We start from the raw sequence: 20,649 nt of genomic DNA on the forward strand, positions 1-20,649 counted from the left end.
CTTGACCACTGCATCTGTTCATCAGATTTCTTCACCTGTCACACTTCCCTCCATCAAAGCCATTACAACATTTTCCTTTCTGGCCATAAACAACCTTTAATTTTGAAGGTTATTCTTTCTAAGAACAGTTTCAGTTCAAGATTTCTTTCAGTTTAAGTAGTTTACTGTTAGTTTCCTTCCTGATCAGCAACTATTGCTCTGTAAAAAATTAGTTCAGATTACAACGTATGTTTTATTTTCAGTACATAAATATTCACAATAAAGACTAATTAAATGCAAGATACAAGTCCCTATCCACTAATTTCTCAAACAAAAACAATCAGAACATGTTGACAAATAGATATTAAATCTTGAGATTTAGGAACTTGCTGTGCACTTCCTTTATCTACGTAAAAGGCAATTCAAGTAAGAATAACATATTCAGAGGAAAGAGGAAGGAAAATAGTAACTGAAAATTCTGGATAACAAGAGCCATAATACCCAGGATGACAGTCCTCTCTTGTCTCTATTATAGTTGCTATAAACTTCTTCGATTTTTTAAAATTTTTGTTGAGTCAAATCATTGTAAATATTTGTAAAGTTAATAAATAGTGAAAAGCTGAAAAGAGACATCAATATTTACATCACCTGACAGAAACTCAAAGTTAACTCCATAAACTGCTACTTCATATTTCTAATAATGTGGAAGTTTTACATTACATGCTAATAATACTATTAAATAAATACTATTAAATATTGTTCTCGTTCTAGTTTTGGAAAAAAAACTCACTACTGATAATAACACTGTAAATATTTGTCTCACATTAATTCATGAAATTTTTCAAATAATCCTGGAAAATGACAACAATAATTTTAGCAATAATATCTGATATATTTCAATTAAAAAAATTCTATTGTAATGAACAATATTTTTTTATTGCACACGAAATCAATAACAGCATAAAAAACACATTATACGTAATTAACAATTTACTTAAAAGGACTACTGTGTTGTTAAATCTAGTTTCATTCTGAGTTAACATTAAAACTATATGTGATTCTTCTTATGTTTCATTTTACACGTTTGAACAATCTTCGTTTCACACCCTAAGATTGAACCTAACATTCCTCATTCACTCTGCCACTACAACAATATCACAGGTTCCACTGGAATTATGGGTGAGCAGCAACTGAACTGTATAACATAGATACCACCACACGTCAATCTACAATGAAAGAAAAGCATTCATAATTTATGAAATTTCAAAAAAACCAAAACATTTATTATTGCCACAGAATACAAAATAGAAATGCATTTTGAGAAATGTTCCACACACAATTTAAAGAATCACATATAAAAATCAAACTAAGAATGACACAAACAGAAAGTTTTCTTAGTTCAGAGACCCTTCAGTGCTTTTGGTACACAGTAAAAATGGACAGGGTAAGTCAGTTCTGTCTTCTTTCTACTTGACTTGTTCCTTATTTACCAGTGGTGAACTCACACCTCTAGTCATTGTCTCCTATGTAAATTACTCTTCCACAAAAAGCCTCTGTTTGAATAAAAACACCTCTTCCATGCTAAGAAGCTATTATGGATGTTTTACATGTGGCAATATTTAGTAAGCACTTCAGTGGAACAAACATTTCATTGTTGTTCATCACCAACAGATACAAGGAACTAACCTGCAGTGACTGCCTATATTTTTAAGAGGCTTACATTGTATCATGAATTAGGCTGTAGGATGCACATTTCAGCTGATTAGTTTCTTATGAAGTTCCCCTAATTGTATACCAGTGCCTTCCAAATCTGTACAACAATGTGCATCATATATCAGAGCTATCCTGAAACAGCTCTTCCTCTTATATCAAGCAGTGGTGTAGATCACTCCAAGTTAATGGATGGGATAGCACTTGCTCTTAAAAGAGCAATTTGGATACATGCAATTACTCTGCAGAAAACCTTGCAGCAACGACTTTCACAGAAGTAAAGTTCCTCAATGAATGAACACTAGTCAATAAATGGTACTTGGTAAATAAACACACAGTTAATTTCTGACATGCCACGTTACACTGCTAAACAAGAGCACTACGACAAAACACATAACAACAAGTGTATCCACCTCTGGCACATTAAAAAGGTGCTGATAGGGTTTTACACACAATTTGCTTGTGTCTGGAGGTCAGTAATATCTGTTCTCCACACACAGGACTTTCGTTTCCCATAGATTATGAGGTGGTGTTCTGCGCTCTGAGTTTCCTCTTGAATAAGCCACAGATGTGTCCCAAGGGTTGATATCTGAGAAATTTGAAAGGTCAGCAAACAATTAGAATTCATCATTAAGCCAAAGACACACTGTTCTGTGGCATGGACAATAACTGCAGAAAAAATGTGCTCTAGCTAAAATGTTCTTGTGCCGACTGCAATCATAACTGATCATCCCACTGGTTCAATAAGGACACACACTACTGTAGAACTAGTTTTTTCACTGTGTGCAGTGAATGGTGTGCTCTGATATGTCTGTGCCTTTACCAGCATTGTACCTGACCATCAGCTAACCCACAGATTGTCACCTGCCCTGCTTTACGATCTGGGCAAACCTCCAGCATCCATGAACTTGCTACATAACATGCAATTTATCCTTCAGCAATATTCTAAAAAGGACAGATTGTTGGTGAAGGTTTCTCGGGTCTCCAGCCAGGTGGTAGCGTTGACATCTCGTGACGTTTCAGGAAGTGTCATACTTCCCATCTTCTCCAAGAAACCTGCATCAACAGTTTACACTGGGAAAGCCTACAGTCACATATGGGGTAGATTGTTATTCATCTTAAAGATGACACATTGAGTTGCAGACTGTAACAGCAAAAAGAGTTGTCACATTGAGATTTGGCCAAAGCCTTCTTCAGAAAAGAAAACACAAGCAGGAACACTTCACACACATGTACACGTCCACTATCTCCAGCCACTGTGGAAAAAATGTAGGTTTCATGCTGAACGAATTAATTTTCTTTTGCCAAAAGCTTAATGTGTAACAGTTCTTTTGTTATGGCTGTTTGCAACTGAAAGTGTCATCTTTATGGTGAGTAGCAATATACCCATTTCATAATATCATTGATTTTCCGACCTGGACCTTCCATTCTTTAATTTTGCTTTCAGAATCATTTATTTCATTTGTTGTAATTCTTGCCTCCTATTTATATATCTGTATCCCACAAGGAAACTTGAAAAAAATGAGTCATTATTATGCCACATAGCAGAAATAAAAGCAAATGATAGTCTACGGAGATTTTAATATTAATTTTCTGAAAGATTCAAATAAAATAAATGATTTGGAAATGATAATTATCTACTCAGTCCTTATGCCATATCCAAATTTTATTTTCTAACTCTGCAAATATATGATTGTGTATTTAATCACAACAATACATCAATATATTTTTTTCTATGTAGCACTGGGACTACAATCAGCAATGACCTGTACTTTCACATTCCAGTGGCATTGATTTCATAATTTTTGGATGTTTATTACTGATTTTTAAAATTAAGTATTTGGAGTTCTGTCAAAGGAATGGCTTTCTGGTTGGAAACTCTTGCTTCAGGAAAAGAGAGAGCCACAAGATTACCTGGTACAGTCAAGACTTGAAGAGAATGTCGATAGTTGACTACTTCCTGTATGATAGTGAGATGAAGAGGAACATCATTGACATTAAGGTAATACCATCAGAGGCCTTGGATAGTGACCACCGTTTTCTGGTAATGAACCTGAGAGGGACTAAGGATAATAAAGGGACAGAAAACCAGGAGAGATGTATGAGGGTATGGAAGTTGAAGGAGGAAGAAAGCAGGCTACAGTACCTACAAGTAGTAAAGGAAAGCATCCCAAAGGATGAACCAAGAATGGTAGAAGAGGAATGGGGTAGATTCAAGGAAACATTAGTAAGTGCGGCAGAAGCAATATGTCGGAGGACAAGCAACAAATAGAGATGGAAAGAAACACTCTGGTGGAATGATAAAACAAAGGATATAGTACAGAAGAAGAATAGAGCCTTTAGGGAATGGTTCCAGAAGAGAACAATAGAGACAAGAGAAGAGTATTAGGCAAGGAAGAAAGAAGCAAAAAGAGTGGTGGTGGAGGAAAGAAGAAAGTGGATGGAACAGTGGACCAGAATGATGGAGGAGGATGGTGAACGTTCAAAAAAGGTGTTACATGGGATGATTAAAGTAAGAGGAAGAACAGTAGAACAGATTATGCTTGAATGATGAACAAAAGTGGACAAGATGTAGAGTATAAGGAGGAACATACGAATATGTGGAAGGAGTATTTTGAAGAACTCCTGAACCCAAATGGAGACCTGGACGAGGACAAACAGCAAATAGAAAAAGATCTTACATGGGGAGAAGTGGAAGAGGCATTGGGCAAGATGAAGGGAGGGAAGTCACCAGGTCTGGACAAGCTAAGTGTAGAGATGGTGAGAGCAGCAGGAGAGGTGGTGATACAATGGCTATATCAAGTAATGAAAATTGTGTGGAGACAGCAGATAATCTCAGAGGACTGGAAGAAGGGAATAATTGTCCCGATCTTTTAGAAGGGAAATAGAAAAGAGTGCAACAACTATCAGGGTATTACAATGATGAGTCATTGTGCAAAGATTTTTGAGGAAATTTTGGAAGTATGAATTCAGGCAAAATTAGAAGGAAGAATGAGAGAAGAGCAACATGGCTTCAGAACAGGAAGGTCCATGGTGGATCTAATTTTTGCTGTAAGACAACTGCAGGAACAGCACTATGGATACGGAATAGATCTACTAATCACCTTTCTGGACACTGAAAAAATGTATGATAGTGTACATAGAAGCAAACTGTGGAAAGCCCTGGAGAACAGAGGAGTAGCAAAACAGATTATTTGGAGGATACGGGTAATGTACCATGGAAGTGCGAGCTGTGTGAAAGTGGGAGGAGAGAGATCAGCTTGGATTGAACAGAAGGATGGCTTGAGGCAGGGAAGTGCACTTTCACTATTACTCTTCACTGTAGTGATGGATGATATAATGAGTACAGTAGCACAAGTAATTGGTGAAAGGAAGATTAAAGCTATGCTGTTTGCAGATGATCTGATGATTTGGGGGAATAAGGAGGAGGAAGTATAAGAGCAGTTGGATGTATGGGAACAAACAGTACAAGAATATGGTATGAAATTTAGTATAAGTAAGAGTGAGATGATTATCACAACAAGAAAGAAGGAGAGAGTAACAACCGGAATAACAATTGGTGGGGAATGATTGAGGAGAGTGGAGAGTTTCAAGTACCTAGGAAGCCTTATACAGGAAGATGGAAAAAACGGCAAAGAAATAAACGAGTAAGGGGGAAAAGTAGAAGCATTTCGGAAGAGTGTCAGAAGCATTATATGGAGCAAGGATGTACCCCAAATCAGTAAAAAGGTTATATACCAGTTATACTCTTTTGCGATCCTGACATTTGCATCAGTAACCTAGGTTATGAAAGAAAGAAAGCAAAGCACAAGCTAGTGAGATGAAATTCTTGAGAAACACTATTGGAGTGACAAAGATAGACAGGTTAAGAAATGAGAGGATCAGAGAGTTAATGAAGGTGGAACCATTACAGGAGGAGAGAGAGAAATCAAGGCTAAGATGGTATGGACATGTGAAGAGAATGGAGGAGAAGGGGCTACCCAGGAGGTTACATGAGATGATACTGGAAGGAACGAGATCAAGAGGAAGACCAAGAGACAGATGGCTGAAAGGAGTAGAGGAATGCATTCAGAAGAAAGGAGAAGACTGGACCGAGGTGAAGATGGAGAGATGGTGGCAAGACACAAGACATTGGAGAGGCCTATGTTCCATACAGACCCGGCCAGAGGCTGGAAACTGTCCAAGATGGTGATGGTGATGGTGATGGTGATGATGATGATGATGATGATGATGACGAAGTATTTTAACCTTATTTCATCCCAGAACAAGGCATTGACCATCAATATAAGCTTCTCATTCATAAAATCTAACTTCAGGACTAACGAGGTCCTGTTGTTAACTTTTTCACCAGAATTACACTCGAAAGCAATGTTTATCTAGTAGTGAATGGCCCCTCAAACCATGATGCACAAACAGCTTTACTAAGTAACTTACCTGATTATACTGAAGTGGCATTTTGGGAAACAGTTACAGCAAGTAATGTGCATACAACAGTAAGTTTCAAGGCAGCCTTGCAGGAAGCTGTGTATAATGTGAAAAGTATCACTTACAAATTTTACGTATTTGTAGATGGATTTCTGTCAATCTTTAACAGCAGCTCTCCCAAGATAACAATAAAGTATGGCACTAATAAGACATCAAAAAAGGCTTGGATTACTAAAAAGATCCAAATACCATGTGCAACGAACAGGAAATTCTATGAACTGGTTAAGACAAACAAAGAAGTAGAACTGATTTCATATTACAAGAAATATTATGCTGCCTTAAGGAAAGTGAATAGGAAAAAAAAAAAAGTAATTGCCGCACAGCCTGAAATACATTCACTTTAAGGGCAGAAATGTTAGTATTATTAACAGTTACATATAAAAATACATGTAATATACTATCTTTCAGAAATAATAGCTCTTTTGTCTGGGAGGACAGAGGGGAAGAATGGAGAAGGTTAAAAAGGAAAGGCAGGTCACTCAGATACCCTGATGATGAGGAGAGGATCCACCCTTGCCCGGAACTAACTATTAGTTCCAAAAGGTAGGATACTAAATGTACTTTCATAAGCACATATTGGCAGTACTGACATCTCTCCTGAAGGAAAGTACTGGCTAGAAACTGTCTCGTAATTTTATAGTACTCTTCAAAAACAAATTCCTTCTAATATAACAAAACATGGTACTGTCAGATCAATTTACAAGAAAAGTGGAAGCCAGATATGAATATGAGGGTTATTGCAAGAGTCCTGGCAACAATTTTTTTGTCCCAAAAATGGTAAACAAATAAAAAGTTCTGAAATACACAAATGGAAGGTTAGTTTATACATAAACATTACACATAGGGAGATGGATGAACACACGCACTGCCATAAAGATATACCATGAGAAAAAAGCTGAAACAAATTTTGTCATTTCAAACATATTTTACTGTCAATTTCAACAGTACACAATAGTACAGATCAGGGCCATGGACCTGTGACATATCAGAGTCCCTTGAAATATGCTCTCAATGAATCCACCACACATTGCCAATGCTATGGAAGATGCCAAATACCTGTGGCCTCGCCATGAGCAAACCATTGTATCTCACACATCAATGCTGTGACAATGTCTTCATGTGTTCAAAAGCATGTTCCACACAACCCACTGAGCAAACGTTTGGTACAGTAGAGCAGCATTTCCTATCACTTCCACAAGCTCCTCATAGCATTGTCGCGCATTCCTGGGGAGACTCCTGATGCCATGGAATGTGCATAGTTAGTGATGTATTGTGTACTGTTGCAAATGACAGTAAAACATGTTTGCAACACCAATTTTTTTTTAATTTTTTTCATGCTATATCTTTATGGTGGTGTGTGTGTGTTTGGCCATCTCCCTACACATAATGTTTACATATGAACTAACCATGCATTTGCATATTTCAGAATTTTTTAACTTGTTACTATTTCAAGACAAAAATAGTTGCCAAGGCATTTGCTGCAATGACCCTCATAATTACAGACCAGTCTTACCACTGACCTTCTTCTCGAAGATACTGGAGAAGATGGTGGGTACAAAAATCTTAATCCACCTCTTTCTAAATAAGATACTTAGTCTCTGTTTCAAAAGTGTCCTTTCACAGTACATTCTATTTCTCAACTCACAAATCAGATCACTAAGAGAATCTCAAAAATTATGGTAGCACAGATCTTGCTGGTAACTGGTTTTCACCCTATGAAATTGAAGTTTCTCATAGCTTTACCTGTGCGTAAAACATTTTCAGTTAACTTGCAGTACCTTTGACATGGCAAGTAAATCAAGAATGTTTTACAGGTGGTTTTCATCCTGTCCAAATGTGAAGATGCTAAGTGTTGCATTAAGAAACACAGCGAGTGTAGACACTGAAATAGGAATAATCACTATGGGAATACCACATGGCTAGATATTGGGTACCCTATTATTCTTGTTGTATGTAATGATCTGCCATCATATATCTAACAAGCAACAATAATTCTCTTTGTTAATGATGGAGGAATTTGAGTATTCAAGAAAGGAAATAATATTTTCTTGAAGATTAATAACTGGTGTTCCACAAACAGAGTGTCACTAAATTTAGATAAAATAAGCTACATGCAATTCAGTATTGCATTAGGATTGACTACACCATAAGAAATACAGCATAGCGGCAAAACAATAAATGAAACAGAATATTCTAAATTCTTAAGTGTTTCTATTGATAATAACCAGAGCAAGAAGCCACATGTTACAACCTTCAATGTCTGAGCTCTTCTACTTTTGCATTATGAGTAATATCAGATTTTGGAGAAGAAAATGTCAAAAGATGACTTACTTTTCCTATTTCCATTCACTAATGACTTATGGCACCATATTCTGTGATAACTATTCACTGAGAAAGTGTGTCTTTGTTGCACAGAACTGTGTAGTAAAGATAATATGTGTTGTCCACTGCAGTGCCTCTTGTAAACAGTTCTCAACACACCATCTATCAGAGTTTGGAGACAATAGTAACATTCACAAACATAATATTAGAGGACAAATGACTCACTTTATCCATCACTCAGCCTTAGCGTGGCACAGAATGAAGTGAGGTATTCATTTACAAAAGTTTTTCACCAACTACCCAGTGACAAGAAGAACTTAATAGATAACAAATTTAGTTTCAAGCACGAACTGAAAACATATTTGCTTGACAGCTCCTATTTTGAGAATAATTTCTGAATATATAATAATATGGTGTGTGTGTGGGTTTTGAGTGTATCACCATATTTTCACTGTGTGTACTGTAATTGTAGACCTATCTCATTTCCTATTACACAGAGAGTCACAATTGTGATCCGTGGAACATGCAAATAACTAACTTCGTAAGTCTGGGTGAACTTAAAGGAGAAAATTACATTTTAACATTAGCTCAGATAGTGACAATAATAAAAGTTGTAATTCTACTTAGTGCCACTTTTCTGATGTGAATTTGTGTTAATATGTGTATTTGTGTTAATATTGTTTGAGGTGGTGCACTGCAGGTGCTGATAAGCGTTTTGTCAACAATTATGACACTCAGCTCCCAGCCACTGCATGCTGCAAGGAAGATGTTGAATATCAGTCCTCTTAGAATAAAGATGTCAAAAAGTTCCTTGCCTTTTATTCAAGTAGAGATGCAAAGTAAACTCAGTTTCTTTCACAGTGAAACACTGTCTTGTGCACTGTTCTTTTCAAAGTAACAGCTTTCTTACTAATTTACTCAGTTAAATGTAGTTGGCATAAGTGTGCAAAGCTTTAAACAGTATAGCGATAGTTTACTGCTAATACACTAGACAGATTAAGTTTCTGTGTTTTTGTTTCATATTAAGGTATAACTCAGTTTGTTCCACATTCCTGAAAGTTCTCCTTGATGGGATCTATGGAAAATGATGAATTAATTAATTAATGACTGATGATTGTTCTGAAAGTTGTTTAATACATCATTTCAAGTACTTAAATAAAGACAATGACTGAAAAAATAAGCATTGTGTTGTGTGTCTTTGGAACAACTACTTATTGGCAGAAATTAAAAAAGTTACAATAAAGGAGGAAAATTAATATAGTTTAAACTTAAAATCTCTCTCTGAAATAGGTGAAAAGTCTACCGACCTTTTCAAACAGGAAAAATATACAGTAAATATTGAAACAAAACAAAAATAATAACATTTCAGAATAAAAAATAAGTGGATCCCATAGCATTTCCCAGAAGGCCTAATTATCTAATTAGTAAGAAAGCTCATGCCCATGCCCTTTTTTAAAAAAAATTTGCATGAGTCAATAAATCCATATCAAACATGATCAGAGAATTTATTTTTTTGCAAAACATTAATCCACATGATTCATTCCACCATACTGAAAAGACATTAACAAATTTGTTAAACTCCTGATCAAATTTATGGTAAATCACATGTGCTGTACGTTACAGTTGACTAACTCCTGTTTACACTGACAGTTCCAACAATCATGAATTACCCACTACAGAACATTTTCCAGTGTCATCTGCTGGCCAGATATCAAACATAAGCCATCAGTCATTTTCAATGTTGTTGTTGTTGTTGTTCTTGTGGTCTTCAGTCCAGAGACTGGTTTGATGCAGCTCTCCGTGCTACTCTATCCTGTACGAGCTTCTTCATCTCCCAGCACCTACTGCACCCTACATCCATCTGAATCTGCTTAGTGTAGTCATCTCTTGGTCTCCCCCTACGATTTTTACCCTCTACCCTTCCCTCCAATACTAAATTGGTGATCCCTTGATGTCTCAGAACATGTGTTGTAACTAATGGAGGGGGAATATGCACTACAGTGTAAAGGATTGGACTGAATGGGGTACTTGGAACAGAGGAAGTGGTCATCTGCAGAGAGGAGGGGTGAGTTTAGACCATGGCAGGGGGGGGGGGGGCTGGAACAAAGTTGGAGGTGGGTGTCGTGCATAGTGGAGACTGAGGTCTTGCAATGTAGAAGCATGTGTTGTAAGCATAACTTCCATGTACATAATTCAGATAAAGGGATATTGCTGGAAAGATTGGGGAGGGGAGGGGAGGGTCTAGATGTCATGGTTTGTGAAGTGGTCATTGGAGCTAAATATGTTGTGCTTACCAGTGTGTTTTGGCATCGGGTAGTCAACTCTGTTCTTGGCCACAGTTTGGCAAAGACCATTCATTCATGTGGACAACTGTTTGGTGATCATGCCCACATAAAAGACCACAGAAGTTACTGCAGAGCTGGTATACAATATTACTGCTTTCATGGTTGGCCCTGCCTCTGAGAGGAGAGTATATGCCACTGATGGGACTGGAACAGTATATGTTTGGTGGGTGTATAGGATAAGTCTTGCACCAGAGTTTTCCACTCGAGTAGAATGTTCCATTTTTCTTGGCATTATAAGTAGTCAAAGCCCTAGCAGAGGGTATTGTTAAGTTAATCTAAGGCAGGGTGGTATTGTTTAACAAGAGGAGTGCTTCTTTGCAGCTGGTTCATAAGGGTGATCAGACAATTGGGGGCATATATGGACATGGCACAGGAAATCTGTTTGTATACTAGGTATGAATTCTATGCCTGTTTGTGAAGGCCTTAGTAACACCTTAAGCATAATGGGCAAGGGATTGTTCATCACCACAGTGCACCATCTACAGTGGGATGCAGATGGGATAGGAAGAGGGGAGGAGACCATATGGGAGAGACTTTTCAATACATGATATTATTAAAGTAATGTATATCCATGTTGTTGTTGATACTGAAAGACATTTTCTTTGAGTGTGTGTTAAGTTGCTACCATTGAGAATAACAGTGTCAAGTAGCAGAGATGCTTCTCATGTGCTGTAAACTACACTCCTGGAAATGGAAAAAAGAACACATTGACACCGGTGTGTCAGACCCACCGTACTAGCTCCGGACACTGCGAGAGGGCTGTACAAGCAATGATCACACGCACGGCACAGCGGACACACCAGGAACCGCGGTGTTGGCCGTCGAATGGCGCTAGCTGCGCAGCATTTGTGCACCGCCGCCGTCAGTGTCAGCCAGTTTGCCGTGCCATACGGAGCTCCATCGCAGTCTTTAACACTGGTAGCATGCCGCGACAGCGTGGATGTGAACCGTATGTGCAGTTGAGGACTTTGAGCGAGGGCGTATAGTGGGCATGCGGGAGGCCGGGTGGACGTACCGCCAAATTGCTCAACACGTGGGGCGTGAGGTCTCCACAGTACATCGATGTTGTCGCCAGTGGTCAGCGGAAGGTGCACGTGCCCGTCGACCTGGGACCGGACCGCAGCGACACACGGATGCACGCCAAGACCGTAGGATCCTACGCAGTGCCGTAGGGGACCGCACCGCCACTTCCCAGCAAATTAGGGACACTGTTGCTCCTGGGGTATCGGCGAGGACCATTCGCAACCGTCTCCATGAAGCTGGGCTACGGTCCCGCACACCGTTAGGCCGTCTTCCGCTCACGCCCCAACATCGTGCAGCCCGCCTCCAGTGGTGTCGCGACAGGCATGAATGGAGGGACGAATGGAGACGTGTCGTCTTCAGCGATGAGAGTCGCTTCTGCCTTGGTGCCAATGATGGTCGTATGCGCGTTTGGCGCCGTGCAGGTGAGCGCCACAATCAGGACTGCATACGACCGAGGCACACAGGGCCAACACCCAGCATCATGGTGTGGGGAGCGATCTCCTACACTGGCCGTACACCACTGGTGAGCGTCGAGGGGACACTGAATAGTGCACGGTACATCCAAACCGTCATCGAACCCATCGTTCTACCATTCCTAGACCGGCAAGGGAACTTGCTGTTCCAACAGGACAATGCACGTCCGCATGTATCCCGTGCCACCCAACGCGCTCTAGAAGGTGTAAGTCAACTACCCTGGCCAGCAAGATCTCCGGATCTGTCCCCCATTGAGCATGTTTGGGACTGGATGAAGCGTCGTCTCACGCGGTCTGCACGTCCAGCACGAACGCTGGTCCAACTGAGGTGCCAGGTGGAAATGGCATGGCAAGCCGTTCCACAGGACTACATCCAGCATCTCTACGATCGTCTCCATGGGAGAATAGCAGCCTGCATTGCTGCGAAAGGTGGATATACACTGTACTAGTGCCGACATTGTGCATGCTCTGTTGCCTGTGTCTATGTGCCTGTGGTTCTGTCAGTGTGATCATGTGATGTATCTGACCCCAGGAATGTGTCAATAAAGTTTCCCCTTCCTGGGAAAATGAATTCACGGTGTTCTTATTTCAATTTCCAGGAGTGTACAAATAGCTAATCTCTTATAGTGTCCTTAAGAAAGCTAGTATCAATTCTACATGAAGGTAAGCTATGGAGGAAAGCTTCAAAACAATATGTCAGATGTGTATATGGAATCCTGACTGAAGTCTACTGAACAAAGGTAGATGGAAAAGCATTATTTCCAGCTCTTTGACAAAAATATGATGCTGACCTTGAACAAGTGGCATCATCCACATTTCTACTGTTGTTCACTCAGAGAGATATAATCAGTTAGACACATGGAAAACAGTATGATGATAAATATTGATTTTGTTTAGTAAATTGAAGGGGTGTAGTATAGTATTCAGTGACAAGTTTTGTACATACAAAAGACAATATGTAGATTTTGCCTTAAATACTAACACCATAAGATATTCAAAAAAGTCAACTTTGCATAGAATTCTGATAGAAAAATATTACTTATTAGTGAAATATTGTTTCATGGATCATCATACAGCAATGGAGAACTATTTTCTTATAAACAATCAGTTTATCTATGACTTATAGCAGTACAAACAAATGCCAAGAGGAATGTTTTTCATGGTTGTAAATGTGAAAGTTTAACATGTTTTGAATAACATTTATCATTCAAAAGAAAGAGTTATTTTATAGTTCTTGTATGGTTTTTTAGCAATTCATGATGGTGTTTAGAAAGTCATGCTAAAATCTGTTTTGAGCCTCTTTAATACAACCTGTGCACAGCTGCATATTTACCCGAACAGCAAAATAGAATTTATCACTCAATAAAGTGTCTGTTTTAGAGTGTAAAAACAACAAAGGCCAAAGGCCATATGCACCCATGTCAGAAACATAGAACACTAATATGGAAAAGAAGTTAAAAATGGTTACCCATTAAGCCCAATCAATGCGAGAAGAGAACTAATAACTAGGTCTTCCTCTTGGAGAAAGCTCCACAAAATACACTGTAGAGACAAAGGAGGTTCGGAACTAAAAATTAAATGTCCTTAACCATATTGCTACAATGGATAAAAAGTAAAACTCAGATGACAGCCAGTGTGTTGTTTGCTAAAATGGCCGATAACTCAAGATGACAAACATACATCAGAGCACAAGTGGTTAACAATGGGCATTTAGCCAGGAAATGGCAAACCGACAAAGGTTGATGGCAATGAGGACAAGGCATTGGGGGATTATAACTTAACAAAACGACATTGCCCAATATGCAACCTACCAAAAATGATCTCCTTGCAGCGAGAGGGCGAAGAGCTGGTCAGCCAAGTCACTGGGAGAGGTTTAATAACCTGGAGCTTATATTCCCATGAAGGGAGGACCAGTGGCAATGTCTAAGTGACACCACCTCCTGACAGATGGCAACACAGAGATCATCAGAGGGAATATAAGATCTAGTGGGCTGAGGTATGAGGACTGCAGCCTTGGCAGCAGCACCAACAGCCTTGTTTCCTGCCAGACTAACATGACCAGGAACTCATATAAACATCACAGTGGCTCCATCAAGAGTGAGCAAGTGACAGTTTTCCTGGACCCATTGCACTAAGGGATGAGTGGTGTACAGCACATAGAGACTTCGAAGGACACAGAGAGTCAGAGCAAATGACACGATTCAAAAGCTTGTCTCATTGTATAATTGGTCACCCTCCTCTAACATTAACTTTTTTTTTATAGAAATAACCAATACCATGAATACTATCAATTCTTGTATAGGTGAAAATTATATCAGCTGTCTAACTGAATGAAGTTCATTTGATTTTGTATATGATGTGTTATGTTTCAGGCTAAAATATGTAAAAAGAAATCTATTTGTTAGTACTCTGTATGTGCAGTTAAAATTACTCTTCTTTTAGAAATATTTGAAATTATGAAATTTCTGGTATGCTTAAATTCATATTATTAGTTTCACAATCTAAACACAAATTATTAAATTTATGTTACACCTTGGTGATTATTCTTCTTGTATCATGAAAGTTTGTAAACTCTTTGGAATAATGTGAGTGCCGCAGAATGTACAGAGTATTGGGCATGCCTCAGATTGAAGTAGACTTTTTTTAAGTTTGTCAACAACAATGTAATTTGTTGTGCAGTAGAAGTGAAAATTGTAAAGTCATCGTGATTTAGAAGAATGGGATAAAATAAAAGATATTCATAGCACCAGGCAAATCTTCACGAGTTATTTCGTCTTCAAGGACCCACAGCGTTATAAAATTACAGCCTGAAGAATGTAACCATAGACACAACAAGAATTAGAGCCAACAACAACAGTGAATAATGAATAATGAAGATAAGTGAAAAGTTTTTCTTTTGTGTATCTTACACCTCTCAAAGCTTTTGAAAATAATGAACAGACTAATAGAAATAATAATTATGTGTGGGAGTGTAAGATTATAAGTGTGAGCATCAGCCACGATCTGTTGACTGATAACAAAGTTTTGTCCGTTGCAGAAGGAGAATGGATTTTGGATTTATGTATTTGCAGTTATGAACTTCAATCACTCAACGAAAGAAGTTCTGAGAACTGCCCAACAGTTGTATCAACAGTGAGATAATATCAATAATGATGGACCGGATCAGTCGAAAGAGGACTTTACAACTATGATGAAGGACATGAGAAAATATCATTTGTGAAATCAATTTTTTGAGACTTGGGTAATTGTTAGGAAAATGAAGAGATGAGGATAGTGGTGATGAAGTGAAAGCTGTAGCACACAGGATAGACATGTTTGAACCAAGTGAAAGTGTAGTCAGCAAACAGTGAAAACCAATATTTCGCAGTTGATTTTAGTAAAATTAGAGAAAATGAAGATAGACAACAAACGCAAATTTAGTACGGTTAGTGATCAGTTAACGGAAAAATTTACTTCACTACAAGGACAATTAAATGAACTGAAAACAAAACAATGACAAAATAGATGATGATGACGACGATGTTTGGTTTGTGGGGCACTCAACTGCATGGTTATCAGCGTCCATTCAAATTCCCAACCTTTGCTCAGCCCAATCTCGCCACTTTCATGAATGATGATGAAATGATGAAGACAACACAAACACCCAGTCATCTCGAGGCAGGTGAAAATCCCTGGCCCCGCCGGGAATTGAACCCAGGACCCCGTGCTCAGCAAGCGAGAACATGACCGCGAGACCACAAGCTGCGAACAATGACAAAATAGACAGGGTACAATACCACATAGACCAACTTAGTAATCAGGTTTCAGAACTAAAAGAGGGATTAAAAAGTGTAAATGAAAAAGTCGATGTATTAGAAAATAAATTTATTGTTTTGGAAATTGAGTTCGTGGCCCAGTCTGCACAACAAATGAAGAATGCTGATGACATCAGAGTTGAACAGAAAGCCGTAGCAGAAAAAATGTAACAGAACTTTAGCAGTTTAGATCAAAAAATTTTAAATCTTGAAAACAGTATACTAAATAATGTTTTAGACCAAAAATTTCAGTAGTTCAGGAAAATTGTATTCACAACAGTCTGTATTCAAATAATGGTATTGCACGGTCCAACATTCCTATCAAAAGTTTTCCATCAGACAATTTACATCCAGTGGAGTTTCTACACAACTGGAGAGATAGTTTTGTGTTGGGCATGAGTGATGACCAAAAGATTAAATTTGTTAAAAGGTGTCTTGAAGGTGAAGCTCTGTCATGGGTAAATCTAAATTTAAGTCAGTGGGAAACATACTAAAGTTTCAAAAAAAAAGGTTTTTAAGTAAATTTTGGTCGAAAGCTTAACAATGGAGAATTAAAAATGAATTTCTGAATGGTCCGAATTATAGGAATAGGGGCAGTACACTGAAAGAATTTTGTAAGGATCAACTTTTAAAAATTAGCACACCTTGACAGGCCATTTGACGAAATGACATTAATTGAAGCACTATAAAAGGAGATTACCAGGAAGGTGGTTGTGGGGTTTAGTACATGGACCTGACGATTGTCTAGAACTATTTTTATGATATGTAGACAGGCTGGATAGGGCAGTAGAAAGAACCATTTACCTTAATAACCGAAATGATAGAGATCACGATGGTAACAACTACAGAAATAGAGATAGTGGTAACTTCAATCACAGTCAAAATGGTAATAGAGACAGAAATTCTGAACATCAGCAGAATAGGAACAACGGGGATAACTATGGGCAATATAATATGAAAAACAATTATAGAGGCCAACTATTCAGGAAACGATACTGCGCCTCAATGGAGATCCACAGTTTTGGGGTGAGGAAATACGACAAGTACAGGACACCCAATTTACACTTACAATAATAACAGTATTAATAATGTGACACAGGTATCTGCAATTGAACAGAAGGAACATCAGAGATCTCGTTTATATTTTGATCAAAAGTTTTGGAATACTATGTTTAATTATAATGATGTAGGTACTAATTATAAACCAGAATATGAGAGTAATGAAAATTTTGATGATGTGTGTACTAATGATTTCTTCTCTTGGTAGAAAACAGTGTTATTGATGTACGTGAAACAGGTGATAACTGTATCAGATCTGAATTAGGTGGTATCTTTGATATAGATGTGAATGAGAGCTGTGAAATGACTGAGGTTGATAAGTCTGAGACTGGTAGTTCATTGCAAATGAATGTAGGTGAGGTGAGGGACTTTGATGGAGATGAAACCTGTGTTGTTAATGATGTTGTTAATGAAGTAATTTTGGAAGAAGATGATGATGATGATGATGATCCAGTTCTGTGGAGTTTAAGAATAATTAAGTTTCCGAATTACTTGCGAATACAGGTAATGTAAGAGATGTTTGTGATAATGATGTAAATGAGAGTCATGGAATACCAGTCCAGTCAAAGCAGTTTTTCATTAATGTCATGCAGAGTAATGATCCAAACAGTAAAGGTGAGTTATCTGTAAGCCTAGAGAATAAAGTTGAAAACTTTTTGAAATTTTTTTGGGACCAAACTCATGATAACATAGATAAATGTGCATTCTGGAATAAGTTAGCTGTGGTTAGTCAAAATTTGTATCCAAATTGGGGGAATGATGTGAAAGAAGACCTAAGTAGGAAATGTAATTTTGACAGTAATATATTTTGTGCTCCTTCTGTAATAAATGATGTTAGTTGTGCTGTGGAATCCATTCGGTGTGTTCAATCTCTACCTGACAACATGAGTAACTAAAGTAATGCTATGATACCAGTAAAGTTGATAAAACCCTGCAAAAAAAGTGTAGAATTTCATATCCTGATATTTGTATAAATTATGATTTATATAGTAGATATTTTTCTTATGTTCTCTGTAATATGTTATGTATCAGATACTTCTATACTTATATCTGCCATCCTGGGCATCATTATGTACATCGTTTGGCAAACCTTGTTGTCTGTCACAAAATATTGTAAACACCCTATTTCTAAATTTTGTGAGGGGGATATTACAATGGGTCACCCTCTTCTAACAGTAACTTTTTTATAGAAATATAAAAAATTTTTTTTGTAGAAATAACCGATACCATGTGTACTATTGATTTTTGTTCAGATGAACATTATATCAGCTGTCTAACTGAATGAACTTCATATGATTTTGTATATAAGGTGTTATGTTTCAGGTTACAACATGTAAAAAGAAATCAATTTGTTAGTACTCTGTACATGCAGTTAAAATTACTCCTGTTTTAGAAATGTTTGAAATTACAAAATTTCTGATATGTTTAAAATTCATATTATTAGTTGCACAATCTAATTCAAATTATTAAAATTATTTCTGGATTGGTTTATAAAATAATGTTATATCTTGGTGATGATTCTTCTTGTATCATGAAAGTTTGTAAACTCTTTTGCTTTATAGACTCTTTGGAATAATGTGAGTACCGCAGAGTGTATGGACTAGTGGGCATGCCTCAGATGGAAGTAGACGTTTTTCTAAGTTTGTCAACAACAATGTAATTTGTGGTGTGATATTAGTGGAAATTGTAATGCCGGTGTGATTTAGAAGAATGGGATAAAATAAAAGATATGCATAGCAATAGGCAAATCTTCATCAGTTATTTCATCTTCAAGAACCCACAACAGTACAAAATTAAACCTCAAGAATGTACCCTAGACACAACAAGAATTAAAGCCAACAACATTTTTCTTTTGTATATCTTACACCTCTTGAAGCTTTTGAAAATAATGAACAGACTAATAGGAATAATAGTAATGTGTGGAAGGGTAAGATTACAGCTGGACGTACTGCGTGGCCTGATACAGGGCAAAGAGCTCTGCTGGTTAAGTACTGAACAGTGTTCCAGAAGCCAATACTGAAAACTATCAGTGGCAATGATGAAGGCACACCCAACACCATGGTCAGTTCAAAAGCCATCAGTGTACCCAAAGGTACTACTGCTAAGTTCCGTGCGAAGATCAAGAAACTTACAGCGATAGATCGAATCTGGAGTAGTTTCCTTAGTAAGCAAATTAAGTCCAAAGTGAACAAAGGCCGCCACACAAAGCCAAGGTGGTGAAGGGTTCAAAACCATCGGGAAAGTGGCAAGTAGCATGACGTTAAGCTGCTGGAACAATAATCGAAAGTTAACACCAGGAGATAACAGAGAAGAGGGATGTGTCCCATACTGGCAGTCAAAGGAGTCATCAAAGAAGGTGGCACAGGATGGGTGGCTGGGTATGGCAGACAAATTGCATGTGTATCTGCTGTAGTGGAACATCATGTTGGTATGACAGCAGTTGTTTGGCAGCTTCTGCCTAGGGACTTTCAACCGGGATAATGTAAAATGTGTGAGTGGCCAAACAGATTGCACGATACTGGATAGTATTTGGACAGCATAAAATAATCAGACATGCAGAGGCATAAACAAAACACCCGTAGTCTAGTTTCGAACAGACAGGGGATAGGTACAAATGGAAGAGGGTGGTCCGATCAGCTCCCCAGGGAGTACTGCTTAGTACATGTAGGACAGTGAGGGACAGGATACAGCATGTGGCCAGATAAGACACTTGGGAGGACCAAGAAAGTTTCCTATCAAACATGAGGCCCAGGAATCTCATAGTTTCAACAACTGGAAAAGCAACAGGCCAAGATGTAAAGACAGTGGAAGAAACCCATTACGACGAGAGAAATTCACACAAATGTTTTTGTCAGTGAAAAAGCGAGAGCCATTGTCAATGCTCCATGAGATAAGACGATCGAGACATTGCTGAAGACACCACTCAAGAAGACAAGCCCGCGGAGAGCTGCAGTAGATCACAAAATCATTGACAGAAAGAGAGTTAGAGATGCCTGGTGGGAGAGAGCCCATAACAGGTTTAATGCCAGTAGCAAAGAGGACGGCACTCAGGACCGAGCCCTGAGGCACCCCGTTTTCCTGGATAAAGGTGTCCGACAAGGCAGAACCCACACAGGCCCTGAAACTCTGCCTTTTAAAAATTCTTGAGGGCTCGAAATCCACATTATGTGGTGGCTAGTAAATTGCACGACTTGAGCCACCACACCAGCCAAGCACGAGTCATACGTTTCCATCACCTAGCATCTGGTGAGAGAAATGGGGCAGTAGCTAGAAAGGAGGTGTTTGGCCTTACTGCACTTTGCTATGGGTATGACAGTGGCTTCACACCAGCATCTGGGAAACAAGCCATCTGCCCAGATGCGATTGTCAAGAGAAAGATGCTGCAACATCTGAACGTGACCATTGTCCGGCCCTGTGGTGGAAGATCAGGATGAAGTGAGAGCATGATCTAACTCCCTC

At 38.4% G+C, this 20,649-nt stretch overlaps 1 protein-coding gene across 1 annotated transcript in view; it reads right to left on the reverse strand.

Moving 5' to 3' along the window:
• Positions 1-927: 927 nt before the first annotated feature.
• Positions 928-20,649, reverse strand: part of LOC126251366 (SNF-related serine/threonine-protein kinase) — a 346,894-nt gene continuing 327,172 nt past the window's right edge. The window contains exon 9 of the mRNA XM_049951747.1: positions 928-1,205. Coding sequence (XP_049807704.1) covers positions 1,201-1,205 — 5 coding nt within the window. The 3' untranslated portion in view covers positions 928-1,200. The remainder of the gene's footprint in view (positions 1,206-20,649) is intronic.

Source organism: Schistocerca nitens, chromosome 4 (genome assembly GCF_023898315.1).
Source record: "Schistocerca nitens isolate TAMUIC-IGC-003100 chromosome 4, iqSchNite1.1, whole genome shotgun sequence".
Classification (NCBI taxonomy): domain Eukaryota; kingdom Metazoa; phylum Arthropoda; class Insecta; order Orthoptera; family Acrididae; genus Schistocerca; species Schistocerca nitens.